This window comes from Protomyctophum parallelum, assembly GCF_964188405.1.
Source record: "Protomyctophum parallelum genome assembly, chromosome: 5".
In the NCBI taxonomy this organism is placed as follows: Eukaryota; Metazoa; Chordata; class Actinopteri; order Myctophiformes; family Myctophidae; genus Protomyctophum; species Protomyctophum parallelum.
The window spans coordinates 52,362,414-52,385,094 of record NC_139702.1 but is presented as its reverse complement, the minus strand read 5'-3'; the positions used below and the strand labels follow the sequence as shown (position 1 = coordinate 52,385,094).

The 22,681-nt window shown below is 41.9% G+C and overlaps 2 protein-coding genes across 5 annotated transcripts in view; one reads left to right on the top strand and one right to left on the bottom strand.

Moving 5' to 3' along the window:
- tmc8 (transmembrane channel-like 8) overlaps positions 1–7,555 on the bottom strand; it is an 11,943-nt gene extending 4,388 nt beyond the window's left edge. Inside the window, 13 exon segments of the mRNA XM_083764530.1 lie at positions 391–563; positions 779–860; positions 2,309–2,336; positions 2,339–2,386; positions 2,389–2,431; positions 2,433–2,447; positions 2,888–2,940; positions 3,453–3,587; positions 3,771–3,830; positions 3,833–3,930; positions 6,360–6,621; positions 6,793–6,855; positions 7,380–7,555. Coding sequence (XP_083620656.1) covers positions 391–563; positions 779–860; positions 2,309–2,336; positions 2,339–2,386; positions 2,389–2,431; positions 2,433–2,447; positions 2,888–2,940; positions 3,453–3,587; positions 3,771–3,830; positions 3,833–3,930; positions 6,360–6,621; positions 6,793–6,855; positions 7,380–7,446 — 1,127 coding nt within the window. The 5' untranslated portion in view covers positions 7,447–7,555.
- Positions 7,556–9,543: 1,988 nt separating this feature from the next.
- tmc6b (transmembrane channel-like 6b) overlaps positions 9,544–22,681 on the top strand; it is a 28,236-nt gene continuing 15,098 nt past the window's right edge. For 3 of the 4 annotated variants that reach the window (XM_083765723.1, XM_083765720.1, XM_083765722.1), the window contains exons 1-4: positions 9,544–9,659; positions 18,198–18,376; positions 20,206–20,291; positions 20,412–20,588. In XM_083765723.1, the coding sequence (XP_083621849.1) occupies positions 18,327–18,376; positions 20,206–20,291; positions 20,412–20,588 (313 nt within the window). In that variant the 5' untranslated portion in view covers positions 9,544–9,659; positions 18,198–18,326. Of the gene's footprint in view, positions 9,660–10,279; positions 10,298–18,197; positions 18,377–20,205; positions 20,292–20,411; positions 20,589–22,681 lie in introns of those variants that run through there. The other variant, XM_083765721.1, reaches the window with a different exon arrangement.

The following is a 22,681-nucleotide window of genomic DNA, read 5'->3' as shown; positions in this document are numbered from 1 at the left end:
GGAAACACTGGGGCACTATTTTGCGAGTCTTATAATTACCAGGTCTTATGTCTTAACTTAAGAACTGGAAGTGTGGCCATGCTGTTTTGCTATTTTGAGGTCATGGCACCATGGTGTGGCTAATTCAGGCTGACCGTCCTCAAATAGCGAAATAGCATTGGCCACGCCCCAGGTCAAGACATAAGACCTGCTGATTAAGACATGTAAAATAGGACCCCTAATCACTTATTCATATGTCTCTGTACATCATAATAAAAACAATACCACAAGTTGAAGCTGACAAGCACCCCAAAACCACCACATGCCAGTATAATACCCATGTCTCATTATATATTGTAGAATGTAGAATGCTGATGTCGACACTGTTGTATGCTGAAGTATGATGGTCACCTGTTTGATCCTCCCTCTGGTAATGTGACCGTGGAATAGATCAAGTAAGATGCTCCAGCCAGCAGAGCGAGCACCAGCAGGTTTAAGACCACCCTGAGCAGGTAGAGACGCACCCACTGTCCCGTCGTCCTCTCTGCCTCACGCTGGCAGAAACTCTGCTCCTCTAGGTACAGCTGTGGAGTGTGGAGACATCAGCGTCAACTTTGTGTGTATGTGTGTGTGTGTGTGTGTGTGTGTGTGTGTGTGTGTGTGTGTGTGTGAGTGTGTGAGTGAGCGAGTGAGCGAGCGTGCGTGCATGCGCAGGAATGTGTGTATGTGTATACGTGTGTGCATGCGTGTATGCATGCACGTGCTGTGTGCACTCCACGTGCGTTTCTTATCTGTTCACCTTGAGGTCATTTCTGATGATGCCTTTTTTGATCCGTGCCCCATCAGGGTCCTGTATGTTGAAGTCCCCATCCACAAAACGCCTTGTAGCTCACAATGTCATGGAACGGTTCCCCAGGAACCGACTGTGTTTATAACCAACTACCATTCTGTCACACAAGAGTACAGCAACAGCATCTCAGAACAGCTCGCATAGAATACTACTTGCACAACATTCCGTTTTTTCTAATAATTGTACTGAGAATTAGGTCAGCGATTCCCAACCTATGGGACCCAAAGGGTGGGTCATCATTATTGCAAGTGGCCCCCAAATCTATGTACAACTAGAAAATGTGCCCTTCTGGGCACAGGTCTCCACCAGGATTTCTTCCTCAGCCTAGTGGGAATATGCGTGCACAGGTTCATCGCAATCGGACGGCTGCGTTGAGGAGTTGTGGCGATTTGTACAAAGCGGGCTACTCCTGAAAACTGTAGGTGCCAATCGTGGCCAATCAGATGGATATGAGAAATCAAACAAACCTGTCTTGATCACATGACTATGGAGATCATGTGTACCGATTTGCGTGAAATTTGGATAAAATCTGAAGGAGTAATAATAGAAAATGTGTTTTACATATGTCGGTCTCCTGGTGGCGCTATAAAGAGCAGATGTGAAAAAATTCCAGGCAAAGGTTTTTCCTTGGCCTCTAGGAGTTGGCATACAAAGTTATCCACAGATCCGTGCAGTTAGAGGTAAAAACACTTTTCGGCCAGTATAGCGCCACCTTGAGGCTGAGTTGAAATTGTTCATGTGGCATTTCGTCCTCGGCCTAATGGGAATGTGGGTGCACAATTTCACGGAAATCACGCGATGTGTTCATGATTTGCAGCATTTTGTTTGAACTGAGCACTCCTGTGAACTTTGGAAGCCAATCTTAACCAATCAGGATGGAGTCTGAGAAATCTGAAAGACCGGTTTCGTTGAATGGCTCTAGAGAGACTGTGTACCAATTTGCGTACAAATCTGTAGGTGTACTGTGCAAAAACTTGTTTTGCACAAAGCGGCCTCCTGGTGGCGCTATAACAGGCGTTCTGGAAAGCCGAGATATAGCTGCTCACGGACACACACACGGACGGACACACACACGGACGGACACACGGACAGACGGAGTGCAAAACATACTCTCCCCCCATGCCTTCGGCCTGGTGGAGACAAAAAGAACTTGATAGGCCTACCGATTCGATCTATGGGTTATTACATGTTTAAGTGGCACAGATCCAAAAACATTTGGGAGCCGCTGACCAATAAGCAATTTGCCATTTTTTCCTTTTTTATTGATAGGTTACAGTAATTAGACAGGAAAGGGGGAGAGAGATGGGGAGAAGACATGCGGCAAAGGCCGACAGGCTCAGGACGCAAAACGCCATCAGGCTGGATTACCAGCCTATAGGTGCCTGGACCGCTCAGCCGCGGCCCCGTTTTTTTTAAGTACTTTTCAATACTTTCAATACTACTACTAATATTGTTACTAGTATGTTGTTTGGGACTGACCTACGGACCACCAGGATGAGACTGAGAGGAGCAGGGTGAGGATTCCACTGAGGTACAGGAGAGCTGTATTCAAGATGGCAGCTTCAGGGAACCTCGTGTGTAGAAACTGTAGAAGACCGGAGAGACGTTGCAGAATACCCTGAAGAACAGAGAGAAAACGGGACAGTGATGTCAGTGATGATCCCACTGTTTAAATGGTAAATGGTACATTTATATAGCACCTTTATCCAAAGCGCTTTACATAGATTGTGCATTACATTCACCCACACATTCATACACAGATGGCAGTGGAAACCATGCAAGGCACCAACCAGCACATCAGGAGCAATTAGGGGTTCAGTATCTTGCTCAAGGACACTTCGACACTAACTCTGGGGAGGCCCGGGTCCATCCGGCAACTCTACCCCTGAGCCACCGCCACACCTGGTAAACCTGTGATGTGACAATAAAACTGATTCTGAGTCAGGCCACGCACGCAGGTGCGCGTACACACACGCACACCTGCACACACACACACACACACACACACACACACACACACACACACACACACACACACACACACACACACATACTCACTGTTCCCAGGAAGAAGTCAAGAACTGAGTCATTGACATTGAAGTTCAGTGATTCTAGAGGTGAAATAAATCAAGAAGAAAACAGTTTACTTTAATAATATATACTGTATACAGTTCTAATAAAAATACTTGATGTATAGATAAATCTGTAAGTGTACTGATGTATAGATGTAATATAACTTCTACAATTCCAATCCTGACTAAATTATGCCCCCTCTTATTTATTGTTTTGCACATCCTCATTGCTGATGTGTTTTTTTTACGGTCAGAATGTGTGCCCCAGCCTTTTTTTCACCTTTTACCTTACTTATATATTGTTCTTAGCTTGTTCTTTCATTACAATTCAGTATTAGCTCTATTATTATCTCATGGATGTTGTATTGCTGCTTGTTAGCACTATATTCTTGCAGAACATGCCACATAACATTTCGCTCCCATCCTGTATGAGTAAGTGATTCTTGATCAATATTACAGCTGCATGTGGATATATGTATGAAAATGAAAGCCATTAATAACTGTATTCTTATAACCAAATCATTTATTTTAGTGCTGGTAGCATGACTCACCAGAGCTGTTGCCCCTGCCATAAAACGTGGTTGGTCCTAAAATGAATGCTGATATGATGACACAGTGGAGGAGGTTCAAACAAAGCAGATACCTCAGGAACACAAAGTAGGCATTGACGCCTACACCAAATCTACCTGTAAAAAACAACAAGAGGAGACGATTTCATGGTGCTCGTCTTGTTGTAACATTTGTAGGCCTATACTCTCAGAGTGAAATTAGCATTTAAGATTTACTGTGGATAAGCTCAAGGGTGCCACAACCCCTAGGTCAAATTATATTATAGAGCCCAAAGGATGATCTGGTGAAGTTTCTCTCACTTTCAATGGTGTGGAGAACATTTCTCCATGGCAACAGGTTCAGCAAAGCCTCTCCCATATTGCCCACACTCTCTTCCTGTTGATACTCTGGCTCCGCCTCCAAGATTCCCAATAGCCAATTGTTCTGCTCTCTCGTTCATACTCCAGCTTCCTCCACTCCCTCATTGGCAAATGGAAAGACATTAGGGGGGTGTGGGGTATGCTGGTTTAAATTGTACCATGTGTTGTGTTATATATATCATAATAGGTTAGATTGGGTATATTCAGCTTACAAAGAACTTCAACAGTAGAAAATGTTTCAATTCAGGACCCGTTCTGTCCCAAACAACCAATCGTACTAGTAAGTATTAGCTACTAACTTTGCAAAGTAGAACTATAAGTACCGTACTAGTCATTATTCTAACAAGACAAGAGCTAAGAAACAACATAGACAGATGTCCTTCTCTCGTGATGGCCATACTTCATCATTTTAAGCGTTACTTAAATTAGTTTTGTGTTTCAATATTTTTTATTAAGCTGAAAAGACATGGACAATACATGAATTTATGACACCCCGACACGGGGTCGTTCCTTTGTCCCTCAGCCCTATGTTCCCTCAGCCCTATGTTCCCTCAAGTGTAATTAATTATTAATAATTATTATTAATTAATCAACTTATTAATAGTGTAATAAGAGTAATAGTGTAATAACGTATTAAGTGTAATAGTGTAATAGTGCAATAAGTTTAGTAGTGTAATAGTGTAATAGTGTAATGGTGTTAATTAGTGTAATAGTGTAATAAGTGTAGTAGTGTAATAGTATAATAGTGTAATTAGTGTAATAGTGTTATAGTGTAATAATGTATTAAGTGTAATAGTGGTAATAAGTGTAGTAGTGTAATAGTGTATAATGTAATGGTGTAAATTCGTGTAATAGTGTAATTAGTGTAATGGTGTAATAGAGCAAAATTTGGCCACATAGTTACATATGTGTTTGTGCTAAATTCAAATTGAGTATCTCAACTTATTTTAGCATCTGATTGATGGCATACATTTTTGTTTGCATCATTAGAAATGAATTCCGTCCAAAGGGGTTAACTATTTTTGAGAGTAACATGGAACCAAATGGTTACCTTTTAAGTTCTCGAAAGTTAAATGATTGTTAATTATCTGCATTAGTTAGAAGTCTACACAATTACCCCCCCCCCCCCCCCCCCCCCCCCCACAAGAAAAAAAGAAAAAAACCCCGATGGGAGAGACAGAGTTAGACAGAGACAGAGAGAGAGAGTTACAACTTAACACTAAAGTTGCCTTTATACTGTATGCTGAAAAATTTCTAGCATTTACAAAAACCTCCCACCTGTGTGAAGGTGAGCGGTACAACTGTAAATTTTTTATTATAGTTACTGTAACATCTAGGGGCAGCGGTTGAGAAATTACAGAGTTACCGTTACCGTGTTTCAGCTTTCCGTGCTCGGACGGACAGACACAGGGACAGACATACAAAGGCGCACACATAGCTACGTAATGGAGCGGAGGCAACGCAAAAATCTGGGGACTCCCCAAATTAATATGGCGACCACTCGAGGGGTCGCGATCCCCAGGTTGAGAATCCCTGGCAGAGAGTTGATCACGACTCCACATAACACAAAAGTTGCAATATGCAACTTTAGTGTAAGTAATATTCATAAACATTATTAACATTAAGTTGCAATATGCAACTTTAGTGTAAGTAATATTCATAAACATTATTAACATTATTAATTTTAAGTTATTACAATATTACTACTACACTTATTACACTATTAGACTATTAAACTAGTACACTAGTACACTTATTACACTATTACACAACTACACTTATGACACTATTACACTTATTAAGTTATTACACTATTACACTTAATAAGTTGATTAATTAATAAATATTATTATCATTATTTTAATTAATTAATTAATTAATATTATTAATCATTAATATTTTAATTAATTAAACATAATTATGTTTGTTCAATTAATTAATTAATTATAGTTAATTAATTGATAATTACACTTGGTTGAGGGAACATAGGGCTGAGGGAACATAGGGCTGAGGGAACATAGGTACGGTCCCCCCGGGTCCCCTAGGGTAGGTACCCTCACAAAAACATGCAGTAATCCTGGTCTCTAAAATGCCTCCCCCTGGCCAGCCGGGGCGCCTGATGGAGGGGAATGGAACTGGTTGGAATAACGTGTTCCTTCCACGCGCTACGTCCAACCAGGGAAACTCCCCCCTGTCAGGTGTAAAGGAGCAACTTGGACACTCAAGCATGAAGGAAGCATGAGTTCAAGTCTGTTGCTCTCCCCAGGTTGGCGGAGGGTGTAGAGCCCAGGATCACATTAGATAATTGACACAGGGGTGGATAATAGGTTACAAAATCGTGGGATAAAAATTATAAATAAATAAAAAGATCTATAAGACATTCATAAGATCAAACATTATCCCAAATGGGTTGAACTTGACAGTATGATAACAGGACAAAAACAGAAAGTATATACAAATCATAAGTACCTATTTACAGTTTCACACCAAATTGAGTATATTAAATTAAATTAGTTTTGAATCTCTCACCAGGCCTCTCTCCTCTCCTGCATAGGCACAGCCAGGTTCTTGGGAGGTTGCAAGTACGCCTTGTCCCTGGCTCCACCACAAAAGGTGAACCTTTCCCCAGCATTGGGCCTTTCCGCTGGGCCCTTGCAGGCTCCCTGTTCCCCTGGTCTTGCCTGCTGGGGCCGAGCAGCCTGGGAGCTTGGCAGCTGGTCGAAGATCTCAGTGTGATAGTATACATAGTCATCAGACACGCTGGACATAATGCTAGAGCGGACACTCTCCTCTTTGGAAACAAAGAAGGTGCACATTATGGAAAATGGCGTGAGAGATTAGTAATAATAACTTTAACAACTTTTTATAGCAGTGCTTAGACAATGGCAAACAATGGCACACAAAGTCAAATCATTATAATACTATAAAAAACAAATAGAGTAATAGCAAAATAGACGCATACCGTATATTGTGTGACTTTGTAAATTTGAATATGCAGAAGGAAATGGAGGACAGTCATATTCGACTAGAAAAGGCAGATGTAACACGTTTGTGTTTAGGTTTAACTGATCAGGAAGTAGCTCAACCCCACCATGAAGAAACAGACAGATGTTCGTTAGAGGAAGATTATTCTTCACTTTATTTAGGAGAGATTTGAGAACCCAAAAGTTAATGGTATACTGTAGTAAATGTAACAAAGTATATGTAACCTGAATATATTCCAGAATATGTATATGAATGTGAATATTTATAATTTACTCTCTCACTATGACTCTCTCTTTCTGTATCGCTCTCTCTCTCTCTGTCTCTCTCTCTCACACACACACACACACACACACACACACACACACACACACACACACACACACACACACACACACACACGCACACACACACACACACACACACACACACACACACACACACACACACACACACACACACACACACACACACACACACACACACACACACACACACTCTCTCTCTCTCTCTCTCTCTCTCTCCCTCTCTGCACACATAAAACACAACAGAAGATATTATGCCTACCTGAGAGGATCCTTGAGTTTACAGTTTTATGTGCGTCCATGTTATTGTCCCAGCATCCCCCAAACATTTAATCTACACGAACACACCTTCTAAAGTGCGTAGAAGATACGTAGACATCCACATCCACTAACCCACCGCCCACATTATAGCAATTGCACAAACACTTCTGGTGGCAATTGTATGAAACAAACAAACCCTCAGTTGGGTATATCTCTGTGCGTTACACAGCACACTCACTGATCACTTAAAAACCACATACATTAAGGCAGCAGAATATTGATCTGGGGTAAGTGCTGTTGTACTGATCCGCCTGGTAAGATTTAAATTCTGGCAGATGGAAGAGATGCTACATCAGTCTTGAAAAACAGGAAGTCATGTTACAGGATGTAGGCATGTGTGGTTACTTTGGTGGCTGAAAGAAAAAGTGCAAACGTTATGTTCAATAACAACAGCACAGTCACACAAATCAAAATGCTAAATCACACAGACACGACTGAAACACACACTCACGTGCGCGTGTGTGTTTGTTTGCGTGTGCGCGCGCACACGCACAGAAACACACACAAACACACGCACACACACTCCGACTCCGAGAACAACTGCCAGGCTCTCTAAATAGCCTGAGAGAACTAACCTTTAGAATCCAACGGTGTGCAATTTAACAGCGGCACACAATTTATCTTGCCTTTAGATTTATGTCATAGGCCTATTATGAGATACAGAAAAAAGAGTCAGAAAGTTAGACGTAAAGACAGTGAGTGTGAGACAGACATCAATTTCAATAACCATGCCAGTGATATACTAGCATAGCATAGTAATACAATTTATTTGTACAGCATAATTTATCAAGAATAATTATACCATTCTTCAAAGTAATCAAGCGTGAAGAAGTGGCACCCTATTCGGTTATTCAAGCCTAAAGACTATCATATATCATATTTTTATGTATATGATGTATTGCCAATGCATTTTGGATTAAGAGCGTCTGATAAATGCCTAAATTGTAAATTGTAGAAAACACTACAGACTAAACCATATTAATGCCGTGTTGCCTTTTCAGTGTAATGGAATCAGGTGACCACTTTTAAACCTTATTACTGTAATCCTGTTTACTCATCAGCCAACATGCCTTTCATGTGAACTGCATGGAACATATAGCAGAGTTCCAGTGAAATTTGAAGCAATATACAATGTGGTCACTAAATCTTAAAGACCAATCAGGAGCCAGGCTGTTACCACTGACTCCACCACAGAGTCGACACATCATGGGGCATCCGTCATCTGAACATCAGCATTTACATACTGAAGTCAATTCCCGTAAGCGCTGTATGATTTCAACATACATGACGACCACCTCACCATTGTACAGCATTTTGTAACATCTTCCCCCCCTCTGTTCACTGACAGACAGTGCTGCCTTTTTTGAAAAAGGCAGTCCTGTTTACTGACACAGGCAGTGGGAAAGCTGAAAGGGATTGATTCAATATTGGTGGCCAGGTCACCTACAGTAATAAAGGTTATGTGATAGTGGTTGGAGACAAGGAAGGGGCACATATGGGTCCAGAGAGATTGCCACACCACCATCTCTTGAAACAGTATGGTGTCTCTGGGTTAGGAAAAATTATATATTAACATAGCCACCCAGCATACTTAGCCAGCATGGCAATAACTAGTTCAAGTTTCATGAATAGTAAATGATTTCAGGTTGAGAATATTACATGAATCATGATAAATATGGCTTGTCTTATATTTTGTAGGCTACGTGCTGACTCCTGTCCTGATACATTACAGCTGTAAATAACTTACACATAGAACTTTGCAAATTGGCCTGAAAACTCAGCTGAGACCAAATGGGGAGGTAGTTAATTTTCCCTTCTCTTTTGTGCATATGTTTGGGTCCCCATGACTTTTTGGTGTTTAAGCTGTTTTACTGTACCACTTGCTGTTTAGATTTCTGACTAATAAAGTGTGTGCATTGGCATATGCAGCAATTTGAAAAGAGAGATTATAATTAGGAAGTGCTTTTGTGGAAACAACCATGTTTGTCAGTTCTGAAGACCAGCATCAGTCAGTCATAGCATAAGTAGGCTATTCCATCATTTCATGCATGTTTCTCCATTTGAAGGTGTGGCCAGATACCCAGGTAGCTAGCTATCCGTAGACCGACAAGAGAGCGGAACCACTACTACTACTACTACTACTACAACAACAACAACAACAACAGCATACAATAATATAACTTTTCTTGAGGACATGTCACCTAACTATAGCCATACAAAGGTAGGCCCGTTTTACTTATTCTTTCGTAGTTCGGGTAGTCGTTTAATGTTTTTTCTTAGCGGCACATTGCGCAATAGTTGGCCTACACATGGCAGTGTGAAGGTTTATAATGCCAGGTCTACACCCAGCATTGCAATATTGCTGTTTCTTTCGTGTGTTTACTTTGACGTATAATATTAATGTAATGTGATATATATTGGTCTGACACTCACAAACGACAGTGGGCACTGGGACTGGGCAGCAACACAGACACTACAGTTAGTACAAGTTGCAGTACCCCAGGTCGAGGGCAGAGATTTCAACCGTGCAACAGGACCGAACCATTTGCGGAAACATTTCTTCAAAGTTAATTTGCACGCATTCAGAGGTGGGTATCAGGCTGCTAACCGTAATATTACGGGAGGTAAACGAACGGGTTGATTTTGCCTAGGTTTAAGGTTTCTCTCATCAGACAGTTTATAAACCAACTTTAGACTTTAGGATTATAGTGTATCCACCCCACGGAAAATGGTTGCGCCTGGTTACACATGCCGACGGGGTTCTATTGTGACTGACTGACTGACGGGCTGCGCTGCAGCGCAGATTAACATAGGAAACAACCGGTTGGACAAGTTTAGTTTGCAGACTTTTCACACTGGGTGAGTGAACCGAAACTAGCCGTTTGTTTACTTTATTATTGCTTGTTTACAAACGCGTCGTTATAGTGGAATTGCATGGGTGATATGGCGTTATTGGCGTATAGTAGGCATGTTGCTGTTTCGGGAGCATTTGACAGATTGTAAACACAGGGAGCACTGTTAACGTATAGTTGTATACTGAATACCACAGGGTAGACAGTAGTTTTTGATTGACTGTCGATGTTTTCCAGGGGAAGGTGTCCGGCAAAATGTGTACATTTACAATTATTTTATCAGCGCCTTGTCCAGATGTGGTCACCAGTGCACCAACTTCGTCTGGTGCATAGCTCAGGTCAGGACATTAGACCAGAGCTAGTTGAATATAATTGTCTCCACCAGGCCGAAGGCATGGGGGGAGAGTATGTTTTGCACTCCGTCCGTGTGTGTCCGTCCGTGTGTGTGTGTGTGTGTGTGTGTGTGTGTGTGTGTGTGTCCGTGAGCAGCTAATCTCGGCCACCGTTAACCCGGTCGATGCCACATTTTGCACACACACTCCCTGGATGCCAACGATGAACCTCTGCCCCAAACTTTCCAGAACGGCCTGTTATAGCGCCACCAGGAGGCCGCTTTGTGCAAAACAAGTTTTTGCACAGTACACCTACAGATTTAACCCTAACCCAAACATCACGCAAATTGGTACACAGTCTCTCTAGAGCCATTCAACGAAACCGGTCTTTCAGATTTCTCAGATTTCTGCAATGTCCTACATTCCTATCCTGGTGGAGACCTGTGCCCAGAAGGGCACTTTTTCTAGTTCACTGTGTGTGTGTGTGTGTGTGTGTGTGTGTGTGTGTGTGTGAGAGAGAGAGAAATGCTAGACTTTGGTTGACTATCCTTCGAGTTTAAGGAGTTTATAATAGCTAGTGAGTGCAGTGACTGACCTCTGACAGAGTTTGAGATATTTCCACGATTGTCACTTAAACGCACTTGTTTTGTAGAAAACTACTGTGACATCATATCCTACATCATGTACAAATGATCATTGTGCCAATAAAGTTATGCTATTTTGTACTATTATGCAGGACATGTATATTTTCATAAGAAGACTTACAGTACCAATAGTATAGCATATTTTAATGCACAATACTGGGATATTTGTTGAAATTTAATCTTGTGTTTAATTGATCGTGCTAGTTATTATTGGCACACTGTAGCCAAAAGGCAAATGTCCACATCTGTGTATAATGTTTCCTCCTCTTGCAGAGCATAGGAAAACCTCCCACATACAATATTGCTCTGCTCCAGGGAGTACTGGCTCTGGTTAGGAGTTTCCAGTCTCTGTGATCTAGCCATGTAGCCAGCGGAGAGCCTGTGACTTTGTTGTGAATGAAGTGGGAAAGTGTGTGTTTGTGTGTGTGTGTGTGTGTGTGTGTGTGTGTGTGTGTGTGTGTGTGTGTGTGTGTGTGTGTGTGTGTGTGTGTGTGTGTGTGTGTGCTTGCTTGCTCAACTCTAATAGCAAATTGAACATTCTAATCTATAGTATATACTTTACTGTTCTGGCCCCTGTCAGCCACACTACTACAGTATCTCTCCATTCTCTCTCCTTCCTGTGTTTTCCAGTATACTCTTTGTGAAGTCCTTTATCTGGACATGGGCTTTCTCAAAGTTCCTTCCCTCACAATCCAGTACGAAAATAGTCAACACTGTAACACCACAATGCCTGTGTACCAAAATAGGTCTGAGCTCAATAAATTCCCTGTAGTTGTTTGTTGTCAAAACAGCAAATCTGAAGCTTTTTGTGATAGACAATCAATGGATTTGATCATTTACTCACTTTGCTGCTTGACTGTTTACAAGCTGGTCATTGATGACATCATGTGGGTGTGAGTCACTGTTTCAACTTATATGACATGCTGTAAACAGCATGCAGTGCTTCATCCACATTGTTGCCCCCCACCCTTTCATATGACGTACAGTAAATGGCTAATTGAAAACAGCAGGGACAATCCCTGTAGCTGAGCACTTCTCCTTCCCCCTGTTGGACGTCTGTTGGAACTCTGGAAAGTTAATTGACCCAATAGTTTGTCAAGACAAAAACATCTCCCAGGCTGTACGTCAGCCTGGAGAAGACAATCGGGGCCAACTTTTTGCCAACTTTGATCTTTCTGACTACATTTGCTGTGTTCCATGTTCCAACTTAATGTGTGTGACCCATTTATGGTTTATTCATAACCATCTCTTTGCGGTCATATCATTTCTACTTAACATTCTCGTTGCCACTACATTCATGTTTTGTAGTTTACTTTCTTCCTTCCTCTAAACGACACTAAAGACACTCTGTAAACAGAGAAGCAGTACATCTGAGCTCCATCATATCCTACTCTGTCTTTCCCACTGTGTTTTGTTTGGCCCTAGTACAGTTTAACTGTGAACTCTGTCAGACTGAGTTCATGCAGTGACTCCCCCACCCCCCCGCACCAAGCCCTTCGCTTCCTTCACCCCCACAGTGTCCTAGGACATTTGTGATGGCTATTGTGCACGGAACACACACACACACACACACACACACACACACACACACACACACACACACACACACACACACACACACACACACACACACACACACACACACACACACACACACACACTTCATGGCCATGCTGGTCACACATTTGGAAGAGTGACAGTGATGGGATGGAGAGAATGACTAGCTAAACCAGCAATGCTGAAGACATCTGTTTCACTCCAGCACTGTATCTACTGTCTATATTGTCTGTCTTTGGACTTGCTGAAGCAGAGACTGACATGAACTAATAGGGATTGTGGAAGCAGGAAAAATGGACAGAACAGAATACAATGGAATGGAGACAGAATACAAACAACAATGTTCATTTTTGTTGGCACAGCACTTTTGTCTGGATACTAAGCAGTAAGCACTGCCAACAGAGCAAAAATAACAGTCATTGAATGAATGGTAAAATAGTACAAAATATTACTTCAGTTCAAAGTGAATTGACCTCGCTCCTTATGCTACTTAAATTTCACAGTAACATCCTCAGTGATAATTTAACTCATGTAGGCTCCCCTGAAAACCCCCCCTGAAAAACAACAAGATGATGGAGCTTGCGTAGTGCATACAGTATGCATTGAAAGGGACCACAATGTAAATATTAAGCCTTCAGGCGTTGTTTTTGATCATGCATTGTATATGCCATTATTCTACAATGAATGAATTCAATCAATCAATCTCAATCTTGTGTGACCAAATGTACTTTGTAATCTATGTATTGGAGCTTTATACGTTAGATTCTTACATTGTGGATAGGATAAGCCTGTCAGCTACAGTAAATATAATCTACAGTATAATGTCATGTAAAATTGACTGGAAAATGACTGGAATATATATTTTTTAAATCACACCCATGCGAAGTGAGAGGCGCTATTATCATCATACATCATAATCAACTCATTCCGGCCAATTAGGATTTGCATCCTCACCTTCGTCTTCAAGGTTTGAGTTTACACAAACACTAAAAACTGGCCATTCATTATCAATGGCATGTCAATCAATGTCAGTTTAAGGACAAAGTTTGTGTTCACACTAAAAGCTGGACATAGGAGGGGCTAGTGCCCCTCAAATCTGAAATAGCCAGAAAAGTATGTTTGTAGAGCGGGCGAACAGAGCCGTTCAGTCAAATGTTCTCATTGTTGCTGAGTGAATAAATGCATTGAAAGGAGATTAAATGTCTCACTTTGATGTTACAGGACAATAACTGGGAAAAACCCCCACTGGCAACAGTGTAAGTCTGTCCTTGAAACAAGCGTATACTGTATGTGTTGCATTTTTGTTGTGTTGTGAACGACGTAGTCGTATGACAAAGTAGCACATAAACTATGAATTACCTAAATTGAGAATGAATGAATGAAATATTTATTTAACAGTTTGTAGAATTTACAGTACATTTTAAGCACAAACTCAATACAAAGACTGTCAACTGTGAGTGGACTGTGAGTGGACGACCCAATTATGCATTACACTTGTTTACGAGAGACTGAGAGCTATAGATATAGACTAGAATTTGGATGATTAATGATGGCTTGAGTGTGTTTGAGTATTTGTTGAAGCTATAGCTGTGAGTGGATGACTATGAATTCACTCATTTAGCAGTCAGAGCTCTGCACTGCCCCCTGTCTATGCTGCTGGTAGTGATGATGTCACAATAGACAAAGACAAAATAATGTACTGTAACAGGTAGAAAAAAACAGAGAGAACCCAGAGCAGGACACACACACATGCATGCACACGCGCGCACTAGCACTGCCACAAAATATGAACAAACATGCACAATACAATACATTCAATTGATTACTGCAGTGATTTGTCCAGAAAAGTATAATTACTGTGTTCTGTCAGTACAGTACTACTGTCATGATGTCTGTGACTGTCTCTGTGCAGCTGTACAATTCAAATCAACGTTTGATTTGAGTTCAGTGCAATGCAGTGCTCTTGTTGCGACCGAAGGTCGCAGTTAACTATGGAATTGTGCATTTCCCATCAGTGTATCACTCAACATCCCCATACATATGGTGCCCAGGTCTTGTGACATCACGTGACATCATCAGGGATGGAGATCCTTTATGTCATATTAAATGTGACCTGCTGTCGCAATTAAGATCAGAGATCCCTGATGTCATCAATATTAGTATATGGATTATGTCTGAACCCGTTCTGACATTCCATACGTTTATCCTTACTCTTCGATGTCTCCCTTTTGACTGATACCTGTCCATTTAAACTCTAGATGGGCCTGCCCCAAAAGTTCTTACTGTTCTGGTTCTTACTGTTCTAGTGCTATATAGTCTTGCTGTACTTTTCAGTCCAAATCATTCAGCGGCACTGGTGGTAAAGCTACAGTTGACAGACTGAGTCATACACTAATTAACTTCAATGTAAATAAATTCTGAACACACTTCTGAAGGCTAGCTCATTGACTAACAGGCATTGATTGCCCCAGACTGTAGATTCACTAGCTAGCACATAGACAAAGTTCACCCTCTCTAGAGTCTAGACATGGCTTCCTTCCCCATAACATAGAAAATTATGTTCCGTGTGTAGACGCTTGAACCACCCTCTTGGTCCTTGAAGGTTGGACATAACCAAAGACATATTGTTGGGCCCATTTGCATGGACAGTGCACAGAACACAAAGTAGAATAGAATACAAAATCCCAAAGCTTGTGGTCCATTATAAAACAACATACTGCAACACCCAACAGATAACCATAAGGTTATCTGTTGGGTGTAAGTAAAGTAAAAACACAATAATAAATACTAATTTATGGTAGACAGTTTCAGACACATAATTTGGCACACCAAAAGAGTGAGGGTGAGAAAGAGTGAGTCCATCCAGGGGATAGGTCAATATTCCACATTGAATGACAACACACACCAATACCACATTGACAACGCATCCATGCACGAACGGACGCAACACAAGTGCTGTTTTTCAAATCCCCCAAAAACAAAATGACGCGATCCACAGAGCTGTGACAATGAATCATTCTGTTGCTCTGTCCTCATGAATATTCCCACCATCAGCCATGTGACCGTTGACTCTGACCACTCCTCAGCCCTCAGTAGAGTGACAATAGAACGATCCTGAGAGTCCTGACTGGACATTATGACATCATAATGACATAACTTCTACTCACAAGCTCAGGTATGCGGTCAGGTGCGAGCTGGCTCAGAATAAAATATATCAAAAATAATTTTAAGTAAAATAAGTATAACATCTTTATTATATTTAAGTTGTTTGAACTTAAGTTAAGTATGTCCATCAGTAGGCATTCTTTCCTGCAAGCATCTGAATCCAGAATAACTGTTTACAGGTGTAAACCCTACTGGAAACTTCTATTGCAATTTCAGTATGGGTATTGATCAGTTTGGCCATGCAATTAATTGGACATTGGCCAAAATATAATAATAATATTACATATTGTCTATTGTGCATCTGTGATTCCTAGTACAGCCACTGACTTATACTATTTAATTTAACATTAAGTAACTACCTTGTTGAGTTAGATGAAAGTATTGTAACAAGCCTGCTTCTCTTAACTAGGTCCAGGCTACTCAAAATATTACTAAGTAATACACATTTTATTATTACGAAGTAGTACTCAATGTAAGGCCTTTTGTGTAACTATGCATATGAATAACAAAACTGTCACATAATGTGTGTTCTCTTGAGTGTACAGTTGATGAGGACCCAGGTAGGGCCGGACCTTAATATTTGGGCCCATCTAGAGTTTGACATTTGAAATTTGAATTGAAGTCAAAAGGGAGACATCTAAGAGGAAGGATGGATTGGGAAGGATCAACATATGGAATGTCAGAACAGGTTCTGACATATATCCATACATGGAGATCTAAGGGTTTGAAGTTTGAGGTCAGATATAGAGTTGCTGGCCTATATTGATGACACCAGGGATCTCCATATGGGCTTAACTGCGACAGCAGATCGCATTTACTATGCAGAGATTAGAATAGGGTGCATTTTGCATCCCAAAACGCAGTTTATAGTTAAGGGACGCAATAAAACAACAACTTCTGCATCCACGAGATGCACTACTGTACTCGGCATGTACAGCCAAAATAATATGAAATATGTAGAGCATTATTATTATTCTTGTTCATTTTGCTAGCTGTAGTTACCGGTATAATAATAATTTCTTCTGTTTTTCTACCCAATATAACCACATTATAACCATATAAAATGAAATGGCAGTTCAGTTAAATGCTGCAATTAGTAAAAATATGACTCCTAACGTCATTGAAGTGGGTCTCATCCCTGGGACTCATCTAAAAGACATCCCGGGACTCATTACATTGAAATCCTATTTACATTAATGACTATGTCTCCACATCTACATCCCTGATGATGTCACGTGACCTGGGCAGTGGGCACCATATATGGTGCCCGACCAACACACAGGAAATGCACAATTCCATAGTTAACTGCAACCTTTGGTCGCAATAAAACCTTACTTTCAGTACTTACTAGTTACTATAGGCCAACTTTGGGAAAAGGTCGTGAACAAGGGCCCTCCAGGGCAGGCATCTCGGTTCTTTGCCAATTTCTCCAGCTGTCCCCATGTATGGTCAGATCTCTTCACATCTGCTTCCAGGTCCTGGTGCCAGGTGTTTCTTGGTCTGTCTCTTTTGCTTTTCTCTTTTGGATTCCAAAAGAGGGCATATCTTGTTGTGTTGTTAGATACAGGCTTGAGAAAGAGTGCGACCAAGCCATATTCCTCTATAGGCTGAGGCTGTGATCTTGTTCACTGCCACATTTCCTGACATTGCTGACAGTACAAACTAGGCTTTGAAGTGTTGTTGAATGTTTTGGATTATCTTCATGGTGGGTACAGTTCTGTCGCTGTCACCACGATGAAGAGAATTATTGTAGACAAAACATAAAATAGCTTGAACACTGACTGTTGAAAAGTTTCTGCATACACTTTGATGATACTGCCTGTTGTCACTCCATGGCTTGTCAACCAGAAGTCTGACACAGTACAGCTCACATCTCCGGTGAAATTATACAAAAGGCGTATTCATGTGTTTAGGTGTGTATTATAGTAGTTGAAATGTGCTGTCAGCAGACAAGTTACAACATGACCAGAAAGTCACACACCTCTAATAACTTGGTGTATGACTGCTAACATTCCTCGTGTGTGTGTGTCTCTCTCTGTCTCTCTCTCTCTCTCTCTCTCTCTCTCTCTCTCTCTCTCTCTCCATTCTATCCCTCCACCCCTTCTGTCCTGTCTGTCTCCCTCCTCAATCTTTTCGCTCCTTCTCCGGCTTTCTCCTCTCCCTTCACTTTGTCTTTGCTTCTCCTCTTTCTCTCTCTCTGTCAACTCAGATGGAGTCATCATCACTATGACAGGGGAGGTGAGAGCGGGTCCAAGGTCCTTGAGGGTGTGATCCCTCCCCTGTGATTGGTCAAGCACAGATTTAGACGAACCTAGACCTAAAGATAGAGAGAAAAACAATGGCTCGCAATGTGAACTTCAGCCCCCACTTCCTGGAGGCTGCACTGGAGTGAGTATTTCAACTTCCTTTCACTTTTGTCTTCCTGCTCTCCTTTATCAATGTACCAATAATAATAAAAACACGGTTATGAATCACTAATATTGAATGATTTGCCGTTTACAATTCTATTACTGCACTCTTTGTAATTGTTACCAACTACAACTACTACAGTGGTTGTCGGTTGATCTAATTGAAAATGTATGTTTAAATATTGCTGATGTCAATACAATTAACAGTGCAGCAGTACTGTACTTTTGCTCTCTATTCCTATTTAAAGGCTCTCCTTATGTAAGTTCTCTTTCTTCCCTGTCCTGCGCGTGTCTGTCCAGTTGTTGTGTGTCCTCCCAGAGACCTGGGAGACGATAAAGAGATGACAGGGTTAGCTTGGCTCTTTGATTTCTTGTTAACCCATTCTGACCGGGCACCCATTTTGGTGTCAGCATCATGTTATGCTTTATCTATTGAAAAATAGCAGATCTACAAGCTCATATCGCGCCACCGAGTGGCGCGATACGAGCTTGTAGGTCTGCTATTTTTGAAAAATCGAAGAGCGACTGACATTTTTAGAATCTGATCTCGGGTCAGAATGGGTTCATCAGACCAGTGTGTTGTCCAGCGGAAACCTGGTAAGAATCTGATCTCAGGTCAGAATGGGTACAGGAACATGTGTAAACAACGTTTTCCCAGACCTACAGTATGAGTATGGTACACTGCACTGAAGGCTATTGTAAAGCAGGCTCTACTCTAGTGTCTAAATAAAGGCACTTGTTGTTTCTCACTTAGTGTATAGTTGAAAGGTTTGGCTAAATGGAGGTAGAGGCAGGTTACAAAAAAGACACATATTATGTTAGTATATTTTATTATTTTTATGTGTGCTGTGTACTTGTGTGTGCATACACTAGGACTGCACAGTAATTCACAGATGCATAACACACAAATACCCTGATAATCGCAAGACACTGCAGTTAGGTAATAGAGGGTATGCGCATGCATAAAGTGAATGGCAAATTGAGTGGCAAAGTGGGGTTAACGTCGTGTAATACAAGCATATTGGACTTTTCTGTTTGGATGTATGGGCTCAGTAGGCGTTACCGCATAACTTCCGGGTTTGATGATGATGTCACGCGCATACCCTCTATACGTGTTTATGGAATAAAAATGTTGAACTTTTCAGATTAAATGTGTTTGTGATTGCATTTCTTGTTTTTCTGTTTTGTTAATAATATACAAGTAAGACGCGCAAACGCGGGAAGCGAACGCAGCTCGTGTGTGTGTGGTTGTGTGTGTGTGTGTGTGTGTGTGTGCTACAGCTGCGCCCTGTGTGTGTGTGTGTGCTACAGCTGCGCCCTCTGGTGGCGGGCGGGTGGTGTAACAGCGGGACAGACAGACACACAGACACACACACACACACACAGACATTCAGCCCTTGCTGTCATAGTAAGTGGCTCACTGCGTTCGCAATCACTGCGTTCGCAATAACAGATTGCCTTCATGATTCCCTTGAGCATATAGGCTTGAACCATCTGAGGTCTGAAATGAGATATTAGAAAATGATCATTTAAATGTGACTACTATTTAAGTTAGTTGTCAGACCATAATTATGCATACATTTTCAAAAAGTCACATTACAGATCCATGTTTACTTTTGAGGAGAGGTCAGTGACCAGTGGTACTTGGGCAGTTGGGCTATTGTGATGCGTGTCAATGAACTCTGAAAACCAGAATCGTCTCCTCATTTTCCCTCTCTCTTCATCTATCTTTTTTCAGTAACCTTTATTAGCATGCGTGCAGTGAACATTGGTGACGTGTGTGTGTGTGTGTGTGTGTGTGTGTGTCAGGAGTCCTGTGGATGAGGAGGGTGTCCATGAATCTTTCAACGAGCTGGTTGAGCTCCAGCAACTACAACTGGATGAGGAGCAACGAGGTACTGTGTGTGTGTGTGTGCGTGTCTGAGGTACTGTGTGTCTGTGTGCATGTCTGAGGTTAAAGCAAAATGCCTGCTGTGTGAATACGGCCCATTATGTGTTTTGGTTTCCTTCTTCAGACACGGTGGCCCAGCTGTTCAACCCAGTTCAAGAGCCGCGGGGAGATGGTGGGAGGGGGAGACGGTGGGGTAGCAGTGAGGAAGAGGAGGAGGAGAGGGACGTTGACACACTGATTGCTGAACGCTGGTCTGCTGCCACCCAGTCTGTCCTGTCCTCCATGCCCAGTCGCACCATCGGTAAGTACCGATGGAAAGAGAGAAAGTGATGAAAGGAGGTCTCTGAGTGAGTGACCGAACGAGCGAGTAAAGACAGACTGAGTCGGGGACTCCCTGCCCAGGTGCCTAACCCTAACCTCACAGAAATGATTATGGATCTGTTTACATGATCGCGTCTGAGATGCTTTGTTTTACCAATATTAACCCATTCTGACCGGGCACCCATTTTGGTGTTGGCATCATGTTATGCTTTAGCTATTGAAAAATAGCAGATCTACAAGCTATTTTTGAAAAATCGAAGAACGACTGACATTTTTAGAATCTGATCTCAGGTCAGAATGGGTTGATCAGACCAGTGTGTGTCCAGTGGAAACCTCGTATGAATCTGATCTCAGGTCAGAATGGGTTAAGTCTCCCTGGAGGGAGGGACAGACAGACAGACAGACAGACAGACAGACAGACAGACAATCCAGTGTGGAGTGTCTCAACAGTGCCTACTTCCTATCACGCTGGTATGCAACATGTATCACTGTTGACAGAGCCAGTCTGAAAACTAGAATTTATTGGAATGTGTTAACTTATGGAAAGTATTCTAGGCCCTATATCTTGCACCACCCCTTATCCCTAATCTTATTTGCCATTTTTTACTATTTTAAAACATTTTAAAATAGTCAGTTTACAAGCTAACAATTGTGTCGATGTTGATTGGCTAGTTTAACTATTTCTTAATGTTTTAAAATAGTAAAACATGGCAAATAAGTTTAGGGATAAGGGGTTAGTACTGGAATGGATGTTTTTGCTTATTTCTGATGGGCGCTAGCCCCTCCTATATGCAGGTTTAATGTTTGTTCACATCACTGAAAGATGATAAGAGTGCCCCTCACTTCACACGGGTGTGATTTTTAACTAATGTACAGGATAATAAAACGACAATAAAAATGTAAAATGGTAAAATAAAATGCATTCAAGTAAAAAATAAAGAATGAAAGAAAGAATAAATGACAATAAAGCTGGGCTCCAGCTGGGATGTGCCGTGAAGCTTATCCTTCTTTCAAAAACTATTTTTAACCCATTCTGACCTGAGATCAGATTCATACGAGGTTTCCACTGGACACACACTGGTCTGATTAACCCATTCTGACCTGAGATCAGATTCTAAAAATGTCAGTCGCTCTTCGATTTTTCAAAAATAGCAGACCTACAAGCTCGTATCGCGCCACTCGGTGGCGCGATATGAGCTTGTAGATCTGCTATTTTTAAATAGCTAAAGCATAACATGATGCTGACACCAAAATGGGTGCCTGGTCAGGGTTAATAGACTGTTTCCCTTTCGGAACTTGAGAACAGTGATCTGCTCTTCAGATCTGAAGCATGTTCAACCGTACCATCAGAAATGTGGCTCTCTACGGGGACCTATCACGGGTCAGGCTGGAAGGGTACCGCATCAGGCACCCAGAACTAGTGGCAAGCAAACTGACTTAATGACACTATGGAAACCAACACAGGGCAAGGCAAGAAGCGCACTACCTATTTGGCACAACATCTTAGCAAACGGCACTCTTGAGCTCAAGACCCTGATGAGGGGGCATGGTGGCACAGTCGGTAGTGCTCACAGCTAGAAGGTCCTGGGTTGTGGGCACTGGGGGCGTGTTCCCTCCTCTGCGTCATCAGTGCCCATACCGAGGCGGGGTTGGCGAAAGGGCCTTTCTGTGTGGAGTTTGTATGTTCTCCTCGTGTCCCCTAGCCTAGGCTAGGTACCCTCACAAAAACCATGCAGTAATCCTGGTCTATAAACTACCCCCCCCTGGCCAGCCGGGGCGCCTGATGGAGGGGAAAGGAACTGGTCGGAATAACGTGTTCCTTCCACATGCTACGTCTGGCCGGCGAAATTCCCCCCCTAGTGTAGCGCCCAGGATTACTTTAGATAATTGACACTGGGGTGAAAAAACGGGTTGCAAAACCGTAAAAAAATGAAAAAAGACCTTGATGCTAGATAGGAGAGCATGGAGGGCAGTAATTCAGGAGTCCCGGGTTGGTGTTGGCTCTGCTAGACCACACACTCGCATCGCATGAGCAGCAATCAGCAATCAGATCCTACGGGATCAAATAGGTCT